The sequence below is a fragment of the Colius striatus genome, chromosome 7, assembly GCF_028858725.1.
Source record: "Colius striatus isolate bColStr4 chromosome 7, bColStr4.1.hap1, whole genome shotgun sequence".
Classification (NCBI taxonomy): Eukaryota; Metazoa; Chordata; class Aves; order Coliiformes; family Coliidae; genus Colius; species Colius striatus.
This window is the reverse complement of record NC_084765.1, coordinates 31383712-31409941: the sequence shown is the minus strand read 5'-3', so window position 1 is coordinate 31409941 and position 26230 is coordinate 31383712. Positions and strand designations below refer to the sequence as shown.

Sequence of the window (26230 nt, the reverse complement as noted above, 5' to 3'; positions counted from 1 at the left end):
CCTGACAAACAAGGACGTGTTGGTAGCTAGAAAATAAAGCGGAGAAACACGTTCTAATGGAATGCTATTTTTATGTTAAGAGCTCGACTTTCCATTGTTCTAACCCATATCACAAGATGTTATTTTTAATCCTTTCTAGAATACCCAAAGGATAAGCAGTTCTCAGTCAACACAGCCTCTTGCTACCCCGGTGGTGTCGGTGACAACCCCCAGCTTGCCTCCACAGGGGCTGGTGTACTCGGCCATGCCGACTGCCTACAACACTGGTAAGCATTGCTCTGAAGTGGCTTCGTTTGGGGGATGTACAAAGCTGCTGTGATTCATAAGCCCAGAGAATTTGCATTTCTGTGACACTTCATTTTATTTCCCCGTTCAGTTCAAATGAAGGCTCTTACTCATCAGAAACGTGCCTTTAGCTTGTGAAGTGTGTAAATGTTGAGACATCAGGAAGCAGCTTTCAGTCACTCTGGTTGCACACAGCTGAAAGCAGAGAGGCACAGCAAAAGGCATTGCTGGAGCAGTAGTACTCAAGCTGTCCATCTGAGAGCTGAATTGCCTCACACTGGGGCAGTACTTGATACTTCAGAGCACACTGTCCTTTCACAGAGTCACAGGGTCCTTTAGGCTGGAAAAGGCCTTTTAAGCTCCAGCCATTAACTCGTCACTGCCACAGACACCAGTGTCTCTCAGTGCCTCAGCTACATGACTTTGAAATCCCTCCAGCTCCCTGGGCAGACTGGGACAGGGCTGGACAACCCTTTTGGTGAAAAATACTTTACAAACAGATAATCTGAACCTCCCCTGGCACAACTTGAGAGCTTTTCTTCTTGTCTCATCTCTTCCGTTTTTCTCTACTCAGAGAGAAATCAGATTCTACTGGGTCTTTTAATAGCCAGAAAGACAGCCCTCAGAGCCTTCTCCTCTTCAGTAGCTCTATTGAGAAGTGAGGTGAGGACCCATGGGAAGGCACTGGCAGCATTTCACCATCATGAGCCTCAATTATCTGAGGGGCCTTAGAACTACTTTTTCTCCAAGAGAGGTGTGATGCAAGGAATTTGGTAATAGAAGCGACGATTGATTTGCTGGTTTGGAAATTAGTCCATGATGTGGTGCTACTTTGTCTCCCTTCTACTAGAGATCATTTTTACTTCAATCTCAAGGTTCTTTATTTGTTACAGACCCTGTATGTAATCAGTGAAGGAATTTTTGTCATCATTTCCTTGAAAGGCTGCAGCCCTCATGGTGTCAGGTTGATTACCATTGATCGCTGATGCATAGTTTAATTATCAAATGCATCTGCAGAAAAACTACCTTGCAGATAAGTGTCTTTTGTTAGTTGGTTAAAATAGCTCTTGGTTGAAACTAAAAAGGGAAACAAAGGAAATACTTGCTCAGTCCAAGTGCTGTAATTTGTTAAAGGGATTTAGGTGCTGGGAACCACTGTCACAGTGTTTTAAGTCTTATTTGGTAGGCTTTCAAGTTCTAAGAAGATGATAAATCTTGCTTCTGTCTGCTGCAGTGGTAGCTCTTAGGAACAGAGCTACACTTGAGAGCTTCCCTCTACAGCTGATAGCTTATAGCAGAACAGCCTGAGAGTGTTCCTCTCTCCTTTCTATGACTCTAAGAAGATCCACGCTGCCAGCAGAAGAGATTTTCCTCAGCCTGTATCATCTTTGGTGGCTTTACATGAGGAGCTGGCAGCAACCTGGCAAGCAGTGCAGGGCATACTGGGAAGGCATAAATAGCTTTTTCCTTCAGGAGTTACTGGGCTGGGTTTTGGTGGCTTCTCTTGAGATCAGGAGCTGCCTGAGTGTTAGAGGCATATCAGATGGCTTCAGAATGTACCTGCTGCTGCCTGGAACCCAGCCTGTGAGAAACGCCCTCTGGGATGATGGATTTAAGAAAGGGTAAAGCCACTGGTCTGGTCTATGGTCAGTGACCTGACAAATCCAAAGAAACCTTTAAGGTTTGTAGAAAATGGCCAGAACCCGAGTGATGTTGAGCTTTTGTAGATCTCTTCGTTTTCTGCAAGGAAGGACACCAGCAGGAGTCTGGCATCTTGGAGGATGATTTCCAAAAAAGAAAATAGATGGGGTTTATACATTTTTCCACCTTTTTCAGCTTTGAAAGTCTTCACCACAGTTTTCAGTCGTAGGCATCTTCCAGCAAACAACTCCCATCTTTTTGTATTTGCAATTTTTGGTATTAATGTGCTCACTGAGTGACACTTGCTGCCCTTCAGCAGCTCTCTGAGCATAGTTTGCCTCAGAGGCACTGCCCCAGGCAGGTACTGACCTGCAGGAGCTTTGCATTTGGAGAGGGGCTGTTTAGTCATTGGCAACAGCAACTATTTACATAGAACGTTTGTGCAAATAATCCCTACACTGAGGGCGGAGAGTCTGAAGAAATGAATGCAGGAGAAGGGGCTGAACTAAGGGTATGATGGGCAGAGTGGGGAATTGTGCTCGGTGACTTGTTTTGGATGATAAGCTGAAGTAGGAATTTGCTGGCCATGCAGGTTTTGGGTTGACACTTGCCTCAGAGGTTGTTTCTATGTTGCATTTAACGGCCATTTCAATTAAACTGATTTCTGGTCCCTGCTTGGAAGACTTACACAGATTTTACCTGTCACCTGACAAAGCCCTTGGCTCTCCCCTGCAGCATGATGTTGTTTCAGGAAGCAGTGTTGTGCGTGTCCCTCACCCTGAATAACCCAGAAGCTGATGGCTAAACCAGGCCAAAACATGAGAGAGATGAGCAGGGCTGTGGTCTGAGTCTGGGGAAGCAGCAAAGGCTGTTGGAGCCAGTGGGTGAGCGCTGCTGTCGCTGGGATGAGGCTTCAGAAACCAGCCCATTTCCTTTGACAATGATAATCCAATAATTTGTGGAAAGCTTTTAGCCTTTAGTGTTTTTCAGACACCTTAAAATGGTTCCTATTAGATTGAGCCTTTCAGGGGATTTGCAAAAAGAAATGTGGTATTGCAGCAGAGTTGTCATCTGGGTATTCTCAGGGTTGTCAGCGCTTCTGGGGCAGCTTCAGTTTCGCAGTTCAAGGACTAAGATGGAATTGAGATACCTAAATTGTGTTTCTGGTTTGATGGGGGTTTTTTCAAGGCCGGAAGGGATAGATTCAGCTCTCAGATCCTTAATGAAAATGTCAGGGATCAATTTTGCACAAAGACTCTGTTCTATTTAATTTGTTGTGCTGGAGTATTCTTTCTGCAGATCACTGCAGCAATTACTGTTCTGAAACGGGCTAAGCATGAAAACAAAATCACCTAGATCAGTTCAATCGTAGCTTGCACTTGAGTGGAGCATTTCCAGCCAGAAATCCTCTTCCTGACTTTAGGTCGGTTACTTTGCAGAGGCACAGATGTCAGAGGGACCTGGTTGCCAGGACCACAGCAGTAAAGGTGTCCAGCATGTAGAAGGCTCCCTCTTGTCTCTCAGCTCACCCTCACACAGAAACTGGTGTCCTGCTTTTACAGAGGCACACAGAGGATTGTTTAGTGAAAGGATAATGAGTGTGGTAATTACGTAGTGCTGTGTGTGTTCTGTGGAATAGTTATCTCCTCAAACCCCTGTCATCAGACACATTCTCTATGGAGTATTAGAAGTTAATAGTCCTTAACCACAAAAGCTATAACTGCAAGTTAAAAAAGATACAGGGAGACTTTCTTCAGGTTTGCCTTCATGGAAGCCCCTTTGGCACAGAACTGTACATCCCCCTCAAGTGGTTGCATTTACTGCCTTTGCAGATTGTCTCAGGTCTGGCTCCTGTGAGGGCTAAGTGTGTGTCCTGGTCATTGGAAGACTGTGTGTCTCCTTTTAAATGATAGTTTTAGGTTTTATTTTAGTCTTGGATGGATCAGTTTGGGAAGGATGTTTCTGAACCTCCTCAGAAAATACCTGGGAGGGTTTTTCAGACTTCCAGTAAAAAATGTCAACTGTGAAGAAGGAAAACAAAACAAAAGGTGGCAGCTTGGGTGGGTGCAGCTGTGTGGGACAGCAACACGGAGGGACTGAAAGCAGAATGCAAAATACAGTTACTGAGAGGCTTCTGTCCTGTTTAGCTCTGAGTGAAGACAGGAGGGCTGCTCCCAGGCTTCACAGGTTTCATGTTTGGACTCCTTTGGCTCACTTGCCTTTATTTATTGTGGGCAGATACAGTTGGGTATCACGTATGTTCTCATGTATTTACATAGAGAGATATATATATATATATATTAAACCCAGTAAATCTATAACCTGCTTTCTTCTTGACTTGTTTTCCTCTCCTAGATTACTCCTTGACTAGTGCAGACCTGTCTGCCCTGCAGGGGTTTAACTCCCCGGGGATGCTGTCCCTGGGGCAGGTGTCTGCCTGGCAGCAGCACCACCTCGGCCCTGCCGCCCTCAGCTCTCTCGTGTAAGTACATCCCGCGGCGTCGCTCGGCCTCCCCGGCTGGGGGCTCAGTGTTCGCCAGAAGAAAGGTGTAATTTCTCTCCTGCTCGTGCTGGGGTAGCTGCCCAGTCTGCCCTGGGCTGGTGGGGTTTGTCCCCACAGTGTGTCCCTGCAGCCCAGCGTCTGCCATCAGTAACCTGCGTGACAGGCTCTGAAACGTTTGCGAGTGGGAAAAGGTTCTGGTTGGGGTGAACCTGTATAGATGTATCTGTCAGACCTTTAACTAATGCTTTTGTTTGAGTTGCATTTATTTACATGCTGATGTGGAGGGTGTTTAACTGAGCCCACACCATCCCACAGACACCTGCCTTGTCGCTTTTTCCTTCTCTGTGTTTTCTGATCTGTGCCTTTCGGTTTTCCTTCCCCCAGTACTGGCAGCCAGCTATCTCAGGGTTCCAATTTATCCATTAACACCAACCAAAACATCAACATCAAATCTGAACCGATTTCACCTCCCCGGGACCGTGTGACTCCCTCCGGCTTCCCGCAGCAGCAGCAGCAGCAGCCGCCGCAGCCGCCGCCACCACCGCCGCCGCCGCAGTCGCGGCAGGAGATGGGCCGCTCTCCCGTTGACAGTCTCAGCAGCTCCAGCAGCTCCTACGACGGCAGCGACCGGGAAGACCCGAGGAGCGACTTCCACTCGCCCGTGGTGCTGGGGAGGCCGCCCAACGCAGAGGATAGAGAGAGCCCCTCGGTAAAACGCATGAGGATGGACACGTGGGTGACATAAAGCGGCAGCGTCGCTTCGGCACCTGCGCGCTCTCAACACAAACTGTCCTGACATATCTAAATTTATAAATAAGGACGTGGAATAAGTATATTTAAATGTATATACATACGTGCATATATATATCTTCACGTGCATATATATGTGCTAGTGTGTGTAGCATACACGAAATCATCAGGCACTTACGACAAACTCCTTGTATAGCTGCAGATGTCCCCCGGTAAAACGTTAACGGAACAATCCCGTAGGTATTGATGAGCTAGTCTGGCACTCCCTGGACTCGTCGTTTTCATCCTATAACCTGTTTTGCAGAGCCTCCCCCCGTCCCCTCCCCGCGGTGTACTCCTCCCACACTAGATTGCAGAAGCCAGGGCTCGCCTGTAGTACCGTCCCCGTGTGTTTCACCCCAGCTGTATGGTTACTCGTAGTTAAGAAGCAACGCTTTGTAGCAGCGGAGCAGTAGAACAGCAGGAAGAAGAAAGCAATACTGTACATAAACTGACCTTCACGGCCCCAGCCCGGCCTCGGTCGCTGCGGGGAGGGTGCATGGAGAAGGGCTGACGCTATAAGACATAAGAAACAAAAACTCCCTGGTTTTTTTTGCACGTGCAAAAGAAAAAAACAACAACAACAAAGGACAAAAACAAACAAACAAAAAGCGTATTGGGTCAAAGTGATTTTTGTAACGAGTGAAAGAGACGTAGAGAAACTCGCATGAAATACTCAGAAGATATTAGCCTAGGAGATAGAAGGGTAACAAAGTAAAGTTAATATATTAAGTTATAATTGGGAGAGGTTGGACAAATTCGTTTTTACGTTCGTACCTTTGGGAAAAAAAAAAGTATAGAAACGGATTTTAGCTCCTGTATATTTTATATTAAAGAAAACGATACCCTAATGAATTGAAGACTATATATAAAGTTATATACAGTACTTTTGAACACATTCTGCTATGAATTATTTATATAAGCCAAAGCTGTATGTTGTAGCTTTTTTGTAGAGTATAGTTTTATCTTATTTTGACTTTCTAGTTTTTGCTGTCAAAGAAAAAAAAAAATAGACGAAAAGGAAAAAAACTTGCAGGCGGAACCTTTGGGGGAAAAATAAGCCATGAACACTTCTATGTAAATTGAAATTTGAGCCAAACTCCTTTTTTGTGTATATAGCATCCTAAATATATGATCACCTTTGGTGTAAGTACCGACGTATTGTACGTTCACCAGATTACAAAGTATATTTTTGTGGATTGACGCCGAGTTGAGAGAGGCGAGGTCCTTATTCAGTAGAGTATTCACTGTTTAATATTTACTATTTTGTTAAATATACTGTACTTTCTTTGGATTTTAATTATTATTAATATTATTATCCAGATTTTTTCAGAGGGTGTATAAAGGGGGTCGGCCCCCCTCACTGGTGGTGAATGTGTGCCGTTCAATTGTAATCTCTGTGCTGTATGGTTAAGCTTCATTATACATTTTATATATATATATATGTATATAAATAGCAAAGTGGCAAAAAAACACACACACACAGATAATCCGGTGTTAAGTTCATCCAGCATCAATATAACGAAACCTGTTCCGACACATTTTAAGGCAGCGTTGTAAAGCTGCCTCTTCTGAGGAGGGAAAAAAAACAGTGCAAAAACTTGACCTAATTATTTCTCATGGTAGGAAAAGAACATATCAGAGAGCACAAGAGGTTTTCTGCGTTGGTAAGTGGTTGGGGGTAAAACCTTGGAGATAAATTTGTGTGAAAGAGGGAGGCAGGGCAGGGCAGGGGGTGGTCCCCGGCTGCGGGGGGCCGGTCCGAGCAGAGCCGCAGGGGTACCTGTGACCCCTCAGAGGGGGGAAAATGAGCTTGGAGCAGCAGAACTCCAGGGAGCCCGAGCCTGAGTTCAGAGGCTCGTGGAGCGGGGGCGTCGGCGCTCAGACCCCTCCAGCCTCACCCCCCTCATTGGGCAATTTGCACTGAGGCTTTCCTTCCTTTTTATCCCCCTCCTTTGCCGGGAGGGAAGGGGCAGGGGCTGGGCACAGCCGTCCTCACCGCCCCCTCCCCAGCCAACTTACCGCCGCAGGGAACCTTTCGCTGCTCCAGCCGTGATGGGGGTGTTCCCGGGGTTTATGCACCTGTATGAACTTTGCCGTACATCGAGTGGGAGTTCTGCATTCACATTTACTGTCTATTTTCTTGTGTGCCTTATAAGATGGCTTTGCTGACTGTATCTCAAGTCTTTATTTCTATGCAGGTTTTTAAACAGTACTAGTACTGTTTTCTTAAAGAAAAAAGCTACGTAAGGGTGAGAGTTTGTATGGAAATTGCACCAAGGAATTAAAAGAGCAAAGAAATAATCAGTTGTTAATTGCTGCTCCCGGGCCTGGGCCCGTGTTGCCCCCCCTGACCTTCCCCCAGCCCCCCCAGGCCGGGGCACGGAGCTGCGGCGCCGGGAACCCCCATTTTTAGTACCAAGTGACTAACTTTGGAAAGTACCTTTTTTTAGGATTGTAAAAATGTTTTATATTAAAAAAAAACCTATAAAAATGCCATAGCACAGATTCTGCAACAGGGCCCACAGCCTTGGCTTTGGTTTAATTTACTGACTGAAGTTGCAAGTGGATCCAAAACCCCTTCAGAGCTGAATGGTTCAAGGTGGATCCAAAACCCCTTCAGGCCTGAATGGTTCAAGGTGGATCCAAAACCCCTTCAGGCCTGAATGGTTTAAAGTGCATCTAAACCACCTTCAGGGCTGAATGGTTCAAGGTGGATCCAAACTCCCTTCAGGCCTGAATGGTTTAAAGTGCATCTAAACCCCCTTCAGAGCTGAATGGTTCAAGGTGGATCCAAAACCCCTTCAGGCCTGAATGGTTCAAGGTGGATCTAAACCCCCTTTAGAGCTGGATGGTTTAAAGTGGATCCAAAACCCCTTCAGAGCTGAATGGTTTAAAATGGATCCAAACCCCCTTCAGGCCTGAATGGTTCAAGGTGGATCCAAACCCCTTTCAGGGCTGAATGGTTTAAGGTTGGGGTGGTTTTTTCCCCCCCCTTCTCTGGTGTGACAAATCACCTCTGTAATCAGGGATTCATCAGAGCTTTCGCCTTCCCTTTCCCTTGGAGGCCACTCCCGCATCCCAAACTCGCGAGTTACCTGCGCACAAGAAATACATAGTAAATAAGGAACAAAACAACTCCTGACCATTGACCACGGGGAAGAAGCTGAATCAGAATGTGAAAGAAACAAAAACCACGTCGAAATCTTAGTGGAAACCTTCCTTCACTTTGCTGTGCGAGAGAACACTGCTTTGCTATATTTAAAATGGCTTTTTCTAAAAAACAATAATGACAAAAAAAGAGATTTCTGTATTTGGTAAATGTTTGTAGTCAACAGTTCCCACCGCAGCTGTTCAGGGCTGGCCGAGGCGCAGCCGTTTGGCGGCACAAGCTGGACTTTGTTGCCATCCTTGAGACGAATCTTTTAAGTAAAAAAAATAACAAAAAAAATAAGTTAATCTCGATTATTTTTTTGTTTTTCCCTGAATGTGTTGGGTTTTTTTTTTCTTCAATATACAATAAATATTCTAGTGAACTTTTTATCAAATGGTTAAGAAAAAAAAATGCTAGAGGTTGTTGTAAAATATTTGTATCCTGCATTCACTAAAGTAAAGATACTGGCTTTTACTGTCTACTCCGGCCTCGCTCGTGTTTGCAGCGCTCGTGCTCGCCCCTGCCCAGGCATCCAGCTGCCCTGCAGCAATGGTGCTTTTAGGGGCTGCAAGTACTTACTGCCATGCAACCCAACAGCCCCAGCACACCCCGGGGAGGTTGGGACCGTCCCTGTGCCCCACGGGACATGACGTGGTTCCCCGCTCCTGCTCTGCCTGGGTGGCCGCAGCTCAGCCCTGAGGAACCCACCCTGCTCCCTGTGTGAGGACAAAACGAGAGCCCTGCAACTCATCGGGGGGTGGGTAGAACCTTGTGCTTTTATTTCATTTTGCTTCATTTAAAAATGTAATAATTTCCCCCCCTAGAACAAAGAGAGATCCATTTCCTTCACAGAAGAAAATAAACACAACTTGGTGTTTTTCAGTATAAGATACTTCGGAGTCCCCCTTTACAACATTCAGCTCCCCCAGGGCCTCCTGAGCACTGCTGTGATAGTTTCAGGAAACACATGTTGTCCTTACCACAGCACACAGAGCAGCCGGCCTGGGAAGCCCCAGTCCCACAGCCGCTGTCAGTGGGGTCTGTGCAGCCCCTGCTCAGCTGCCCCTCTGCTGGCGGGGCTGCACACAGCAGTGGCACTGAGGCCTCCAACAAACAACACACCAAAAGCAGCAGCTCACACTTCCCCAGAGCCTGAGCAGGACAGGGCCTGTGGCAGGAGGGAGACAACCCCTGGCTCTGCCCTGACCTGCAGATCTGGGCTAGGACCCTTGTGGGAGCCCAGCAAGCACTTTTCCCACCTCCACCATCACATGGCCTCCGGCCCGGCCGGGGCACACCACAGAGCTGCACCACACTCAGGACTCAGTTCCCAGAGCCTGCACCTGCACCCCCAGGAGCAGCTCAATGACATTTTCGAGGCAAATTCTCTGCTGCAAAGCTCCCCAAAGCCCCAGTTCCTCCTTGCTCCCAGCATGTAGTGTTACTGACAGCACAGAGCTCAGGCGTCCCCACCTCTTGGGACAGTGGCCTCACAAGTGCCCTGAACACCCACAGCAGCTTTTCCATGCTACCAACAGCAGGTGTAACCACAGACCCCTGGGCAGCTCCAGCCTGCCTGGCATTCACCGTTCCCCCCCAACCTGTGGCTGCTCTCCTGCCCCTTGCAAGCGAAACACAACTTGGCAACACTCGCTTGGCTGAACACCATGAACCAGGGAACTCGGGTCTGTGACTGAAGTCGGGTGTTTGAGCTGCATTATGGACTGTTATTATTCTTCCTTAAAAAAAAGTAACACTGGCTGGAGCAGCCTCCCAGCCTGATGCCGTCCTCACACCCTGGTCCTAGCTGCTGTCACCACCTGCCACACAACCCGCACCCTGGCAAACACAGGACCCCACAGCCAGCTCCCTGTGCAGGGACACCCGCCTCAGGGACCCGGTCTGGGGTCTCCCAGAGCTGTGGTGGCTGGAAGCAGCCTCGTGAGCACAGCTTGAAGGTTGGTTGCTCAGAATGAAGCAGTGGGGTGCTGGCAGCACCCTGGTGCTGTGGCACAGCCAGCTCAATGCACACCACATCGGGGTTAAAGTGTGCTCAAACTGCTGTGGGCTGCAGGGGAGGAAAAAGGCAGTTCAGAGGAATCAGAAGAGCCCTCGCTTCTATTTCAAACAATGCAAACACCACCCAGCTTTCGCATCACATGAACACTGCTCCTCACCCCAAAGGATTTGCTTCTCAGACAAGGCATGAACAAATACCTGAAAGCAACCAAGGTGAGCAAATTGCTACAGAATACTTTCCCTCACCAGTTCACAATCTTTAGGAGCAACAAAAGCGTCCTTCCATAAACATCTCATTGCCTCACTTGCAGTCAAGTTCAGGATTACACCATCAGCACAAACCCCTCAGTCCTGTTCCTCGCCGCCGCGGGCAGCCGCTGGCTGGGGCCTCGCTGGCGGGGGAGGCTGCGCTGGGCTCCTCTCCTTTCCCCTTAGGATTTCTTTCCTACAACCGAATTCTGTGGCAACTTCCCTTCCAATCCCCCGGTGGAAATATTTGAGGTCGCTGTTGCGTTGGAGGTGTGGGCCACCAGGCCCTGCGTTTTAAAATAGATGATATAAAACACTGGCAGGACGATTCCTATCAGCAGCATGATAAAAACAGCGTTCCACCACTGGATCCCGCAGTCCGCCCCGTCGCTGGTGTCCCGCTTCCCCGCCTGGGGCAGCGGCCTCTCCAGTCCCTCCAGGCGGAACTCGGCGCTGAGCTGAGCCTCGGCCTGCACCGCGTCGCGGATGCTCCGGTCGATGCCCTGGAAGTAGTCGCTCAGGCAGCGGCCGTCGGCAGAGCCGCTCACGGCCTCGTCGGGCTCCGGCACGTCCACGCGCGTCAGGCCGGGGCCAGAGGGCGCGGGGGGCAGCGGCCGCAGGTCTCTGCCCTGCTCCGTCAGCAGCCCGTGGGGCTTCACGGGGATCTTGATGGACTTCAGCGCGTACAAGTCCTGCTCCCGGATGAAGTTGTTGACGCGTTTGATATCTGCGACCTGCAGAAGCACAGGAATGTCAGTGGAGGGCAACCCAGCAGGGACGCAGCGAGTGTACGCCAAGAGCCCTGGCTGCGAGCAGCTCGCTGACTTGCAGCGACTTCTCGGCTGTTCCAGCCATGCTCTGGGCCCTGTGGGACCGAGACAGTCCCCTCCTAACCAGTGTATAACCTCCTCCAGTGCCATTCTGTCTCCCACATGCTGCATTTTGCTTAATCACAGAATCTTAAGGGCTGGAAGGGGCCTCAAAAGCTCATCCAGTCCAGCCCCTCTGCCAGAGCAGGACCACCTAGAGTAGGTCACTCAGGAACTCATCCAGCTGGGTTTGAATGTCTCCACAGAAGGAGGCTCCACAGCTCATCTGGGCAGCCCTTTAACACTGATTTTCCTTCCTTTTGCTTTCCTTACCCTTCTCTCAAGTCCCTTCTAATCCAGGTTCAGGCAAAAAGAGTCCCTTATAATGGATCCTTGTTAAAACAGTTTTCATACCTTCAACAATGCACAAGTGTTTAGGTGAGGGGACAACGTCAGTACAAGCAGGCAGAACCCTCCTCGGCTCACAAAGTGATTTTGGAAGGAATGGAGCTCCACCTCTGTGGAAAGTAAGATCCCAGCCTGGAAAAGCAGATGAGCACCTCTCCCCACCGGTCCCAGCCCCTGCTCACACACACAGCTCCCTTCTCTCCAGCTGAAGGATGATCCCCGTGCCCCTGTGTGGTTCCCAGCTGTGCCCAGTGTCCCCAGGCAAAAGGCACTGGGAAAAGGAAGAAAGAACAAACCAAACGTAGAACATAAGTCCCAGGGACAGGTGGTATCAAAGGAAAGACAAAGGCAGGGCAGTGTTTCTGTGTTTAATGTTAAATAAAGACAGCTTAACAGTGTCTGTTCACAACCACCTGATTAGTACAGGAACTTCTCAGTTGCCCTAAATTGGGCAAAAAGAAACCGACGGGAGCTCACTGGAAGAGCCACGGAGCCACAAAAGAACCTTGAGGAAAGGCTGGAGCACACAGACCATGGAAAACAGCAAGACCTCAAAGCCAAGAGAAAGACAGGAGAAAGGGGTTAACTGCCTCTGCCATACCACACAGAGGAGATGCAGGATGAGGCTGAGCCTGCAGAGGAAGTTTGATTTGTTCTTGTAGAAACCCGATAGAAGACTGTACGAGCTGCTTTTGCTGCACACTCACGAGCTCGGGGCTCCCAGTGAACTGGGCAACTAAACCCAAGGAAGCACTTCCTAAGCAGATGTCTAAGTGGCATCAGCATCAAAGTCATTGACAGTTCAGGGTAAAAATCTCCCTTCAGAAGGTGATACGGGAATACAGCAGAGGGGAGCTCTAACATTCTCTGCTGCTGTGACAATCCTTCAGTCCCATGCCACTGCCAGGGCACAGGAGGTGTGCCTGGGGGAAGGTAGCCCCCTCCCTGGCAGGGAGCTCCCATGGCCAGGAGAAAGGAGCTGCCTGGCTCAGAGGCTTCCACCCCAGCCAGAGAACCACACATCATCTCCCCTGCTGTGCCTGAAAGGTGGCCACTCTGCTGCAGCACGGCCAGAGAGCAGGACCCTGCTGAAGGGCAGAGACCATATCTCACACTTACTCTGCAAAGCTTGAGAAAGCTGAAAATGGGATGTTTAATCTAGATCCTAATCTGGTGCCCTTGAGGCAAAAGGAATCCTCAGCTGCTGGTTCAGACTCCTCACAGCTTGCCCGAGTGTAACATCAGGACTTAAGCCCTGCAAAATTACTTAGTTATGAAACAATCTCACCCAAAGCCTCCTAACTGAGGTGGTCCTTCAGTCTTTGGTTTTCTTCCAATGAAAGCAAATTACTTGGACAGTAAATATCCCCTGCAGTGTCTGCATTTAAACACTGCAGTGTTGTGCTACAGCTCTAGAAACAGAAAGCAGAGCAGCACTCGCACAGAAACAGCAAACAAAGCCAATGGGAAGCACACAAGGGCACTGGGGCACAAGCCATTGAGGCTTATTTTCTGTATGGTTTTTGGCTGCAGTGAGCTCCTCCTGTCCCAGCTAAGAACAAAGCCAAAAGCAGGCTGCGGCTATAAATGGTCAAGAGTGAAAAATGAGACTTTTGAAGTGCTTTTCATCTCTGTCAAGTTATCTGCAGCACACACAATGCTACTTATTGCACTGTCTTAATACCCCCAACTCCAACTGGGCCCTGATGAATCTGAAATCAGTGATAAGGTCTCACTGATTTCAAGAAGCTCGGCCTGGATTTTTTAAACACAGTATTAGCCACAGTACTTGTGGCTACAAACCTTCCTCGTTCATGTCCTGGAAGCCTTTCAGGAGCTGCTCAATTGTGCAAGTAAAGCAAAAGGCATGAAAACTCATCAGTGCCAGTCTGTCAACAGGCAAATGCACAACTCCCCAACACTGAGGATTTCTGTGCCTCTTCAACTTAACTGGAACAAGTCAGAAGTGTCCACTCTGGAAGGGAGGCAGGGAGGCAGCAGGACAGGGGTTCCTTTTCCTGCGGGAGGAGAACACTTACTACTTGGTCTCCTCCCATCAGCTTGTCTCCCCACCAGACAAGCCCAGTAGCCTTCAGCAGGGGAACAGCCACAGCAGAGACAGGACTGAGCCTTCCTGAGTTACAGTACCAGGGGCACAGAAGGATTCTCCACACCACAAGCCAAAAGAGTTGTTCAGAATCCACCTCCTTTGAGTTGGAGCTGCTGGGATTCAGCTGCTGCTGCTCAGAGATGAGCACATCCTCACAGCTACACAGGCAACTGCTGCAGCTCTGAGCATTCAGGCTCTGCCCGTGCCAATCAGTGCCTATTCAAGTCCTACCAGGCTCACTTCCCAGCAGGCTCATCAGCAGAACCCACGAGGGTTTCTATTCTGTTTTGTTTTTTCGTTTCTAAGGGAATGGGAGGGGAGGAATTGTCGCAATTCCTCTAAGCCCTCTTGCTTCAGCTGCACTGCACAGCTGTGGTGTGGTTAAGCAAGCCAGGCTGCAGTGGCGTGGCAGCAGTTGAGCCAGCACTGCCTGTATCCCTACTCCCAGCCAGGTCACCTCACCAGCCAGTTCGCATCACCCAGCTGCTTCATCACGCTCCAGCTTGCAGATAAAGCAGGCTCTAAAAAACACAGCTTGAACTGCTAAGCAACAGGCTGCTTCTAGTGTTCAGAACAGGTAAATAAACTTCCCAACAGCTACTCTATACAGTGCTCTGCTTTGGAACTCAGACTATGGATTTTGTGGGAGGTTCCAGCTCCAGGGAAACCCGCCCTGTGCACACGCAGCCCCTTCTGCCCACAGACAGCAAGTGACAACAAACCCCAGCCCGACAGACAGCGCCTGCCTTCTGCCACCTGACCTTTGGCATCTCTCCCCCAAGCACACTCCTGTTAGACTTAGACCTTCCCTGCAATGAGTAAGCTCATACCTTTCAAAAAACAAACAGTCTGCCTCAAACCAGGCCCCATCGGGGCAGCATTTGTAGTGCTCAGTACTGCTTCAGAAAGGGCATGCTCCTGGAGAGCAGGGCTCTGACCCTCACTGCTGCACTCAGCCTTCCACTTTTTGCCCTCACTTTAGGAACAAGGCACATCATCATGACTGCTACGCTGCCCTTACTCCAGTGATTAACTCCAGTGACTGTGCAGGGTGTGAGGCTCACACCTTCCTAGGCTGTCAGCTGAAGAGCTCATGGTTTGGGGGTTTTTTTTGCCGTTCTCCAGCTCAGTTTTACCCAGACATTGACCAACACGGGGCAAACACTTCTCAATGTCAAAAGGACGAGATGACAACACACCTCCCTGTGATCTGGAAGCTAAACTACAAGTAAATCACCTCTAAAGCAATGAAAACTGAACAGAGACAGCTCTTACTTTACAACCATACTGCAGGGCTAGCTTGTTAAGATTATCATCCTCTGTGATCTCTCGTTCCAGAAGGACCACATCTCCAGCTCTGTCCCGAGAGGTGCTGCAGTGCTGCTGCTCTTTGCCCCTGGGCCGCAGTTCCGTGACGTTGAGCTCCTCCTCTGACTCCTCCGAGTCGGAGCGGCCACTGGGAAACACAAACACCTGCCTGCCCGGGTAACTATGGACGGTGACAGGAGCCTGGAAGGATCTTGTCTGGCTCTCATTCAGCCTCATCTTTTATATCAGCACCTGGAACAAAACACAAGACATTTTGAATGTCCTTTAACACCAGGGTTTGTTTGGTAGCACATACGATTAGGGAGAATGGACAACAAGCACACACACAAAGCTTTCCTTCTACCCACATCTTCTCAGGGGTGAGCCCACGAGATGCTCTTTTAACAGCAACAACAGAACTATCAGAAACTTCAACAGTGAGCAGATAGTTTTAAAGCCTTTTATTTTGTCCACTTGTGGACCAAGCACCACACAACACACTTTACACACTCCTTTCCATAGTTTCTATGGAAAGCAGGAGTCACTGGAGCCCAGGGGCTTTAATTATGGTCATAAAAAGCAATCCACACACCCACGGCAGATCTCCCACCGACACACGTTACAAACTGACCAAAGTAACCATTTTCTCCGTCTTTCCAGAAGTCCTCAGTTCTCTACACTTTCAGAACTCACATTTTAACTGACCTGAACTGCACCTTCTTTTTAAACAAGGACAGCTCAAGCTACACTTGACTTCCACCCGAATGACGAGGTCAGTTGGTTGTATAAAGACAAGAACCTGTCTGAGCACTTTAATTATTGCTTGGCCTACAGCACCAGCCTATTAAGAAGCTACTTTTTCTTCCCCCCCCTTCAGTCCTCAGCTCCACAAACCATTTGGTGTCAGGGTCAGGTATAGGTAAGGAAACCCCTCATTCTCACAGAACAACATTCTCCCTCACGTCCTTAACGTGAGGGATCCTTACAGTGAAACTCCTGCCAATCCACGGCACTGCACAGGGTTGAGCACCCACAGCCTGCAGGAAGGGACCTCAAGATCCAGGACCACTGTCTCCCCGGACACTCCTGCGGGCCACTCCTGGCTTTTGCCAAGCCGTAAGCCGAGCGCCCTCCGCTGAAGCTGCTCTCCCGACCTCGCTTGACGTTTCTCTTTAGGGAAGGACAAAACTCATCCCCAGCCCGGCTCCGTCCCTCCCGACCCCCGCGCCCAGACAGCGGGGTGACGGCCGGGCCCCTGCCCCGCACCGACACGTGTGCGAGAGGCGGGGGCCGCAGGGCCGCGGGGCAGCCGCAGCCCCTCCGGCCGGGTGGAGGGGCGTCCCCCGGGACCGCCGCGCTGCTCCCGGCGCCGCACTGAGCACGGCGAGACGGCGGCCGGGACGGATCCTGCCTCGGCCCCGGCGGTCGGCGCGTCTCTCGGCCCAGACCCGCGTCGCTCCCCGCAGCGACCCCGCTGCCTCGGGGCCGCGCTCCCCGCAGCGCCCGGCACCTTGCCCCGTTCCCCCAGGCCTATCCCGCGCCGGGCCCCGCGCCAGCCCCCCGCACCGACCCGCCGCTCACCGGCCATCGGCCCCGCGCGCCAACCTAGCCCCGGCTCCGGGCCGAGCTCTCCTCCCATTGGCTAGCGGGGTCGGAAGGCGGGATCTTCAGTGCCGTCCGACCAATGGGCGGCGGGGAAGGCGGCGGCAGCGCGGTTGGTTGCGCGGCCAGCGCCGGGACGCGCGGGCGGGCGGGCGTTAAAGGGCCCGCGGTTGCGTGGCGCGTCCGGAGCGCGGCCGCGGCGCCTCACGGTGGCCGTACAGCCGCACCGAGCCTCAGCCGTTGTCTGCGTCCGGGCACGCTCCAGCCAGCTGGGCTCCCGCAGCAGGCTCCGTCCCCGGCGCTTCGCAGGTGCCCAGCCTCGTCCGTCTCACCTGGCGGCCGGCCCGCGGCACGGAGCCCGTCCCGCCGTGCCCGGGGCCCCGGCGCTGGCGCTCGGCCACAGCCGCCGCCGGCGGAGCAGCGCGTGGAGAGCGGAGGCGCGTCCCGCACCGCCGCGTTCTCCTTGGCCCGGCCCCGCGCGTGGCTTGCGTTCGAACGACAAGCTCAGGACAAGCCTTTAACGAGTTCCACACGCAGGGCTTTGCCGGGGTTGCGAGGAGAAGCATTTCCCCGCAGCTGGCTGCGGGATTAACTGCGCATCTCTCCCCACCAAGCCACAGCCCTAAAGGAGAGGCACGGACCTGCTTTTACATTAAATTAAAGCTGAGCAGAGTTTCTGCCTATCCCTTTGCCTTCTTTCGTGCAATCTGGGTGCTGGAGGCAGGCAAGGTGAGGAGAATTTCCTCTCCAGTTCTTGCTCGCCACTAGGTTAGATGCCACATCAATTAACAAATGTGTGCACTGGAGAGAAAGGAAGGTCCATCAGCATTGATTTCCTAAGCATCAGCCCTTGCTCCGTCACAGCTTTGAGCTGCCCACACATCTGTGTGGGCGGGAGAGTGGCCAAGCAGGACTGTGGCTGAGCCCTCTCCTTCCTGCAGCCAGCCAGCAGCCCGGCTCCAAGCAGGTATTAGTGTTTCCTTCTCTCCGTCCCTGCGCCAGTTTGTCTCATGAGCAGATGATCTCTGAGGCTCAGCCAGCTCACATACTTTTGTGACCCAACAGACAGATGGATTTAGTGTGCTGGGGAGTGCTCTACAAGCGTGGGGAAGAGGTGAGACGTGCCAAAATGCCTTCCTTCAGCCAGTTCTAATCTCTCTGTGACCACTGAGGTTCAAAAGGTACAAGTAATAACCACACTTTGTCAAACAAACACAGGTTACTCGGGGTAACCTCCTCAAACCTGGGAAATGCAACTGCTTAGGTGATCTGGAAACAGGGCAAACAAACAGGCTGTGCTGACAGAGCTAAGTCTAGCTTGGCTTTCTCCTCCTGAGCTGTCATTTGCTGTTTATTCTTCTTCTAACTTTTAAAGTATCGGGAAGAATTCTTCATTGATTTCATGGAAAGAGACCAGGAAACGTAGATGGGAAATTGTTTCATCCTCCAGCTGCAAGACCCTTACAGAATCCTTACAACAAAGGTGTTCTCCCAGCTGTTGGGATGAAACAGCTGTTCAGAAACTCATGCAAAAGGAGCTTGTAATAGACCCCAAATCACTTCCCTCTCAGGTCTGTCTACACACACTGTAAACGTGGAAAGGCAGAAGTATTTGACTGATATCAATCAATTGCAGAGACTTTAAGCTCATTGGTGCATTTGTAGAGGCTGAGCTGGACCTTGGCTCACAGTCCTGTCCTGGGAGAAACGTGTACAGGGCCCAGGCTACCACGCACAGTGCTGCAGGTGGTCGGTCAGTGAGACCCACACAACCCTGCTCAGACAAACCTGCAGGTTCCTCTGCTGTCTCCGATACACCCTGACCTCCCCGTCTGTTCAGAAGGTCTTCCAGTGGTCCTAATGGGGAAAGAATCAAAGCCTTAGGATTAAACCTGCCAATTTAGAGCCTTTTGGGCCTTTATTATTGAGAAGAAACGACAGAAGAAAGGCCCATTTCAGGTCTCTTTTTTTGCCTCACAGCCACACTCCCAGCTTGCTTCCTGCCTTTTATAGGAAATTAAAACAGCTCAGGGTTTTCTTTTTATCTGTCTATAGAGGATTCTGCAGGGATCAGCTGCTCCAGTTCATGGAAAAGCCCTTCCCCTTTCTTACTTCTAGGAACCTGATGTACCACTCTCGTGGTGCCCAAACAGGACCTGGATGGATCTTGACAAACTCACTTCAAGCAGGGCACAGAGAAGCTCCCAGTCCATTTTCTGGTGGTTTCTAGACCTACTGCAAATGATTTATAAATGCTGGGCTTTGCTCTGGGTTTGGGCTACTGTACCACAATTGATTCCAGTGAGGTTACCCCTTGTATTAAGGCAGAAGCGAGAGCCAAATGATACACACAACGCTCTCCCTGGTTCCTGGAGTGACTAAGCCTATGTGGATATGGACATTTGATTGAATGATATACACAGCATTAAGTTGAAGAGGTTGACACAGTGGGCACACATTGCAAGGAAGAAACCCTCAGTTAAATGAAATTAATTATAGGTATATAGTTCATACAGTTAATTGAGCTATGGAGGTTACCCTGAGTGCATGTTTGGTACACTTTGCCTGTTTCAGTGGTTCCTTCTGTTGAAAGCACTTGCCTAGCTCAGCAGATTCCAAACTTAGCCATGGGCAGGTCTGCAGAGGAGCACTACTCCTGTCTTTGACTGCCCTGGAAGGGTCTTAGGCTGAAAACACTCTCAGGAACAAGCTGATGGTTTAGGTGGTCACAGCTGGGAAGCAACACGAAGCCTGTGTTTGTGCTGCTGAGCAGGAGCAGCTCTGAGACCTGTCTGATGAGCAGCTTCACACCTTACCTGCAGGAGCATCTCTGGCTTAGAGGTGACATGTTGCTGAGGTGCTGAGGGCCATGGGTTAGTGGTAGGCTTGGCATGGTGAGGGGAGGGCTTGGACTCCATCATCTCAAAGGGCATTTTGAACCAAAACAAGTGTGTGATTCTGTGTCCTGGATACAGCCTGTGCCGTTGCATTGCAGGGTACATCAGCAGCAGTGACACCCAGCCCAGCAGCCCCCACACAGCCCAGCCCTTTGAATGGCCACAGGATGTGGCAGATGCTGTGACCTGTGGCCTTCCTGAGGTAGAAGCCAGCAGTGAGAAGAGGGATTTGTCATCCCTCTGAGCCAGGGTTCTGGGTACCCCGTACCTCTGACTTCCTCCACAGCAGAAGCTGTCACCTCCACCCTCAGCAGCCTTTCCTCCTGTTTGTAACATAGCAGGTGTTATAATAAAGCCCCATCTCCATCATTCATCTCTAGCTCAGGCATCCAGTTACTCCCACCTACGAGGACCACATTTGCAACTCTCTCACGTATGCTGTGGCTCTTAGGAATGAGGCTTTTATCTCAGGAACCAGAGCACAGATCTAACCAGCACTGCTGTCTCTGGGAGCAGATAGCGTCTCTTTGCTCACAGACCCAGTTCTGTGCTTGCCTTCTATCACACAGCACCATTTGGCAGGACCTGCCTGGTTTATGTGATAGCAGGCACTGAGTTGCTTCAACAAAAGGAAACAAAAACAGAGACTCATTCTTTATAGAAAAACAAATGACTAATTAAAAGTGGCTTTAATTTCTTACTTCACATTTTCTTGGGATTGGGCCAGATTCTGGAGTCCATACTCCACACCCCGTCCTTCTGGGAGGATCTGGCTAGGGAAAGCACTGTAAGATTTGTTCCTTTTCCTCTCCCTTACTCTTAAAATCCTTCCCCCTGCTTCTCCCTTCCTGCAACTGGTAAATTGTGAAGAACAGGAATGTTCCTGGGAAGAAACCCAGGCAGAGTCGCATTCAGAACAAGTCAAAGATTTCTTGCATAGCTGAAGCATGTGTTTGCAATCCCTGATTGCCAGAGCACGTAAGCACTGCCAGCGCATGTTGTTCCCTTCAGATGTTCTCAGAGAGCTCTAGGCAGTGGCCAGGGTAGTCTGTAGACAACGTTGAGCTGAGGTATTGTCCCTTGGCCCGTCTGTTCATGGTGTCAGGGCCAAAAAGGCTCTGGGTGTAAAGGACAGCAAACAGCCACCGCTCCCTTTCCAAGAAGCTGTGTTAATGATGGTCAGAGCCTGCACGACTCCCCTGAGCCCCAAACTGGCTCCATTTGGGCCGGTGAGTGTTTGGCTGCTGCTACCAACCAATCCCCCCAGGCGTCAGGCAGCTTTCAGGATTGATGCTCTCCAGAATAATCAGCATGTGCAGCCTCAACTGAGTACTGCTCAACAGAGGAAGGCAGAACCAGGAGGTCCCGAATGGATGTCCCAAAGGTAAATGGTAACTGCTGGGGGGGCAGCAGATGGGTAGCCAGGAACTACAGCCTGTTCTTCCTGCTGTTTGAGAGGTGCCACTGATCCAGGGGGAATGTAACCCTTCCAAGAGGTGCCATTTCGTGGTTCAAAGCTGGAACCTGACAGGGCCAAGAAGGATGAGAGCTGGGGGAACTGGTTGGAAAACAGCAGCTTCCATCTATTTGTGAGGAAGCTTTTGTCCTTGGCACCATGCAGAGCACAGTGAATTACAAGGGCACACAGGGAGTCCCTGCCCAAGCTGATGCTGATACTGGGGAAAGGCAGATTGATGAAAGCATCTCTTGTCTTTCCAATGACCTTATCATGTGAGCTCAGCCTGCCAAAAGCTGTCTCTTGCTCTGCACTCCTCGTGTCCTGAGCCAAGGAGCCCGAACGTGCCGTGCTGCCATCTGATCTCTGCTATGGTTTGGCGCTGCGTGGCAGCCTCAGAGCCTGCACACGCAGCCTCTCAGAACGAGATGATGACGCCTCTGAGCTTTGCTGTGCACCACACGCCTCCATGCTGGCTCCAGCTTGCCTCGAACACGTCCAGTCTGACTTTGCCATTTCTTTTTGTTAATATAAGGTGCCCAGGGGAAGGTCCCGACCTTGCAGGAGGAACAGAAGAAACAGAAGAGTCTTCCAAAGGAAGATCTCTGGCCTCAGGAGCTGAAAGGCTGTGCAGTGCTTAGCCTGGCTCTCCATGCTTGCCAATAAATAGGGTTCCCACGCCTTTACTGGTGTGTGGCAACAATTATGAGCACATAACACATGGGGGCAGCAGCAGGCTTTGCTTTCTTGTCAGTCCGGGAGTCTGCGGTCGTAGCATCCTTGCAAGGGTCCTGCAGAACCGAGGTGCTGGCTGGGCACGAGCCCAGAGTGACAGCTACAGCTGATCAAACTGTGGGAAAAGCATGTCGTAGGAGAGAGGCTTCGTGGCCTCACGGGACAGGATGTCAGCGCTGAAACCTGTGCTTTTGTCATCACATCTGGTCCTTCTCCAGTTCCTGCAGCCCCAGCCTAAACAGTTCTGTGCTCATGTTACAAAGCACATTAAGGCAGCAGTCAGTGCCAGCATTGTCTACAGCGGCAAATATGGCTGGAGTGACAATCCCAGGCCTCACTTCAGACCCCAGCACATCCCACTGGACAAGCCTTGCTGAGCTCCAGGCAGGATGGAGCCCAGCATGGCCCTTTCAGTGAGCTGCCCTTATCTGTATCCCTCTTGAAGCAAGCAGCAGGGTTTATCTGATACCGTTGATTCAGGTAATGGGGAAAAGCCTTGACCTGGCCTGTGAAGGTCAGAGCAGGAACATTTCAGTCAGGGAAGTGGCCATAGCTTCCACAGCAAGGCTCTGGGGTTTTCTGGCAGAGCTGTTTCCAGAACAGGCTGTCTTCTTTGCTTTCCTGCTCTGGTTGAGCAGAATTTGAGGAGCTGCTTGTGCAAATCTGCTATTTGCCTGCTCAGTGCTCCCCATCGTGTGAGTAGTGTAGTGTTATTGGCCCAAACTGATGCTGGAAATGGCAAGAAGGAAAAAAATCCAGCAAAAGCCAGCCCAGTCACCATAAATGATGATGGATGAATGATAATAAGGGATGGGGAAACAAAGCAGCACTGTGCTTCGTAATTAAAACAAAACAAATCAGACAAATGCCTGGATAGGAAAAGCTTTTTCTATAACTGAGGCTGCTACTTTAACTGGGAAGTGCTGTTAGCACAACTGCCTGGCTGAGGTGAGTGCAATAACACAGTGGGGCTGGGGCAGATCTGCAAGTGAACAGATGAACTGCATCGCTCAGCTTCAATCTGCAAATGTCTGAAGCCAAAAGAACAGCTTTAAATTTAAAACTTCTGCTGGAGCTCATGCTTCAATTGGGCTGGGTGCCAGCACATGCAAAGATTTAGGGCATTAAGAGTCTTGTATAGATGAAAAGACACCGGGGGGTCATTTGAGTTGGCTGGCAAGTACTAAGCCATAGCAGGATCTGCCTTCATTCCTTTTAAACCAACTTCTGGGAAGGAAAATCAGGAAAGCTGACATTTTATCACTTGTAATTGTTGCAGCGAAAGCTAAGGCTGAGGATGGCCCTGACACAACTCCTGTGTCCTGCACACAGCCCAACAGAGGGGTCCCGGCCCCTCTGTTACTCTGCACTTGCAGTAATTGGGCTGTGAAGTACCTGAAAATGCCCCAAGCCACTAACTAGCCACTATTAAGGACACAGGAGCTGCTCTGTTGGCTGTTGTCTTCACATCATACCATAATCTCAAGCAACCTTTAACCACAGAGGAACAGGACAGGTTTGCATGTACTCTTGTCCTTCCCAGCAGCTCAAAGTGCTTTATACAGCTGGAGCCAAGCCACGCTGTAGTGGCACCTCTGCTACTGCACAGTGGTTCCCTCAGTCACAGGGAGGTGAACTGATTCACCCAAGGCTGCACAAGATGTTGGCATGTCAGTACAGCCCAGATCCCAGCATCCTGGAAAGCTGGGGGAGCATGTATTTATGAGGCAATGAAAGATGTATCTGGCTGTCAAAAAGAACCCCAAAAGCTGCCATTGCAAACTGAACAGCAGCAGTGGCAAGCATGAGCAGCAGGTACCAAAGCAAGCACAACTAGCCAGATCAGCTTCCTGTAAGGAAAAGGAGGAAGAGCAGAACAATGTCTTGTTCTTTGTAGGCTGTGTCCCTGCTGGTTCATGCTGCAGCTCCCTGCACAGGTGGGCCTTAGATGGACGGGCTGAGAAGAATTACCAGGAGTTGATGCAATCCCTTGCTGGGACTCTTTGCTGCCAGAAGCTGCTTTACAATAATCCCATCTGTTTCCTTAATTATCCAACAGATTGGACAAAATGAAAGAAACGTGGGTCTTGGGCTTCAAGGCCACTGGGGAATCACAAATCGGGCTCCCAGCTGAGTGGAATGCAAGGAAGAACACTCTTAGCAATGAACACAGACAAATCTTCTCTAATTGGAGCCACAGAATGGGTACATGCTTCTGGGGAAACCTTTGCCTTCTCTCTGGACCACGTTCACCATGAGGAGAGGGGCCCCTGGCTTTTACCATAATGCCAAGGGCCTTCTCAGATGGTGGGGGGAATAAAAAGACATGCCAAAAGCTTCATAAGAATTCACCATAGCCCTTGAGCTGGCATAGGGTTCTGGTCCAAATGAGGAGGGCAGGGTTTCCACTTGTTTTGAGGCTAGTGCCAAGAAAGTCTCCTAAATCCAAGGGCCAAATGCTGATCTCTCTCTCCTCTGACCTTCTCTTGGAAGGAAGTCTTGGTAAGCCTAATGTCTGCATGCAAGAAGGGAGTTTCACCATGGTTCCCTCCATGAGAAGTTGGTTCTGGGGCCATGCTCACGAGGAGACCATCAATGTGGTGTGTGGATGCACAGCAGCATGTTGGCCTTCATACTTGGCCTTTGCATCTGCCAGGGTGCTGGGGAAGCCATGCAGACCCTGTGCTGCCTCTTGAGGTGCTCAAATCAGAGCGAGCACAAGAGAAAAGAAAAGAGAGGGGAGCAGGGAGAGGAACTATGAGGAGGATTAAAGTGATAAATGAGCAGATGAGAAGAACAAAGTGTCATCTTTCTTTTGTGCTCCCAGCTGGGACTTTACCAGCAACAGAATGAATGCCACAGAGAACTAGGCAGCAGTGGATCAGGTAGTCCTGAGATCTTGCTAAAAGGAAAGCACCATCCTCTCATCATTACACCTAACCCAGAGGCTGTGGATAGCAGCTACAGTGAATTAACATGAGCCAAAGGAGCTGGATGGAATTTGCTAATGGACAAAACCAGAAATACAGGCATGTTGTTAAGAAAGCACTAATTCTGTTTATTCTGATTCATTTTGTTTGGTTGTGCCTGCCCTAGGAAACAGGAGAGCTGATGGGGATCATCTGAGCAAAGAAAATAGAAGAGTAAACAAGTTGATAGTTGACAGCGTTCATTCAAACTTTGTGCCAGGAACCCAACCAGAAAAAGAACAGTTGGCCCAGAGGCAGGCACTAAGGGGAGAAAGGCTCTGTCACTAAGTTGAGAAAGGATCTGTCAATAACAATACTCCTGGGGAACAATCTTGGAATGATTGTTGGGAAAGATTGATGGGAAAAGGTGCTGCAGAGCTAAGCTAAGCATTCAGGGCAGAATGCTGCATCACTGGGGGTTTTTTCTTTCCTCCTCATTCTTCCCCATTTATTACGAGAAGAAAGAGTATTTTTGCCTGTTTGTGTCTAAAGAGGCAACACCAGGGTGTGCTGTTGCCCCAGTGCTGGACTTCTGGGCAACTTTGCTACATCTTGCTAGAGGAGATCATAGCAAAACTCTCAGCTGTGGATTTCTAGATGATCAACACTACCACGACTTTGAGCACCTACACTTAAAAACTCCTTGCTCATGGGGAAAACATGGTATCACAATGGTTTTGACTTACCAGAAAGTTGCTCCCACCATCACCTCGTTGTGGAAACGGCAAAGGAATGAGCTCAAGTGCCAAATGGCCAGGGAACACAGGTTATGGCTAGGCAGGAGGAGAAGATGCTGTCAAACATGTGGCATCTGGAGTGGTGAGCAAAGCCAGGGCAGTTTCTTGGTCCTTCATTCCCCTTTTTATCGATGTGATGCATTTACAGCTGTTCCCTGAAAGGGGCAGTAGAGGCCAAACTCACACAGTGAGTGGAGCCAGACGTCCTGATCCGCAGAGAAATGTAAGTGAAGAGCAAGAACGATTTGCAATGTTTCGTTCCCTTGGCATAAAGAGGCTCCACCATGTGTCCATTCAAATGAAAACAACGGGGCCTGTATAGGCCAAAATGAGGTTGCTTGGTATCACACAATCATCTCAATCCACCCTGGGACTGCTTCCTCCATCTGCTTTTCAGAGGGCACTAACTCTGCCCAAATGTGGACGCTGTGTGGGCTGCAAGAGCTGGCACGAGGGTGTCGAATGCATCAGGGAGCAGTATATAGTGCTCTACCTAACACATGTCACTCCAGCAGCGTGGCAAACTTTGAGCTGGCTTATTAGCAAGGAAAACAATAAT

At 50.2% G+C, this 26230-nt stretch overlaps 2 protein-coding genes across 5 annotated transcripts in view; one reads left to right on the top strand and one right to left on the bottom strand.

The window, feature by feature from the left end:
* MEF2A (myocyte enhancer factor 2A) overlaps positions 1–8853 on the top strand; it is an 87329-nt gene extending 78476 nt beyond the window's left edge. For all 4 annotated transcript variants that reach the window (XM_062000538.1, XM_062000535.1, XM_062000537.1 and 1 more), the window contains 3 exons: positions 140–266; positions 4282–4408; positions 4814–8853. In XM_062000538.1, coding sequence (XP_061856522.1) covers positions 140–266; positions 4282–4408; positions 4814–5174 — 615 coding nt within the window. In that variant the 3' untranslated portion in view covers positions 5175–8853. The remainder of the gene's footprint in view (positions 1–139; positions 267–4281; positions 4409–4813) is intronic.
* A 279-nt stretch (positions 8854–9132) lies between these two features.
* LYSMD4 (LysM domain containing 4) lies at positions 9133–16907 on the bottom strand. The gene is made up of 3 exons (XM_061999792.1): positions 16857–16907; positions 15243–15527; positions 9133–11374 (listed from the first exon to the last, which is right to left on the bottom strand). The coding sequence occupies exons 2-3, from the start codon at positions 15510–15512 to the stop codon at positions 10823–10825; spliced, it is 822 nt and encodes a 273-aa protein (XP_061855776.1). The 5' UTR covers positions 15513–15527; positions 16857–16907; the 3' UTR covers positions 9133–10822.
* Between the last annotated feature and the right edge of the window lie 9323 nt (positions 16908–26230).

Excerpts from the sequence above, each read along its gene's own strand:
- LYSMD4 (XM_061999792.1), bottom strand. The coding sequence starts at position 15,512 with ATGAGGCTGAATGAGAGCCAGACAAGATCCTTCCAGGCTCCTGTCACC. Across the intron at positions 11,375-15,242 it reads CCCTGCAGTATGGTTGTAAA|GTCGCAGATATCAAACGCGT; the intron begins GTAAGAGCTGTC and ends GTGCTTCTGCAG.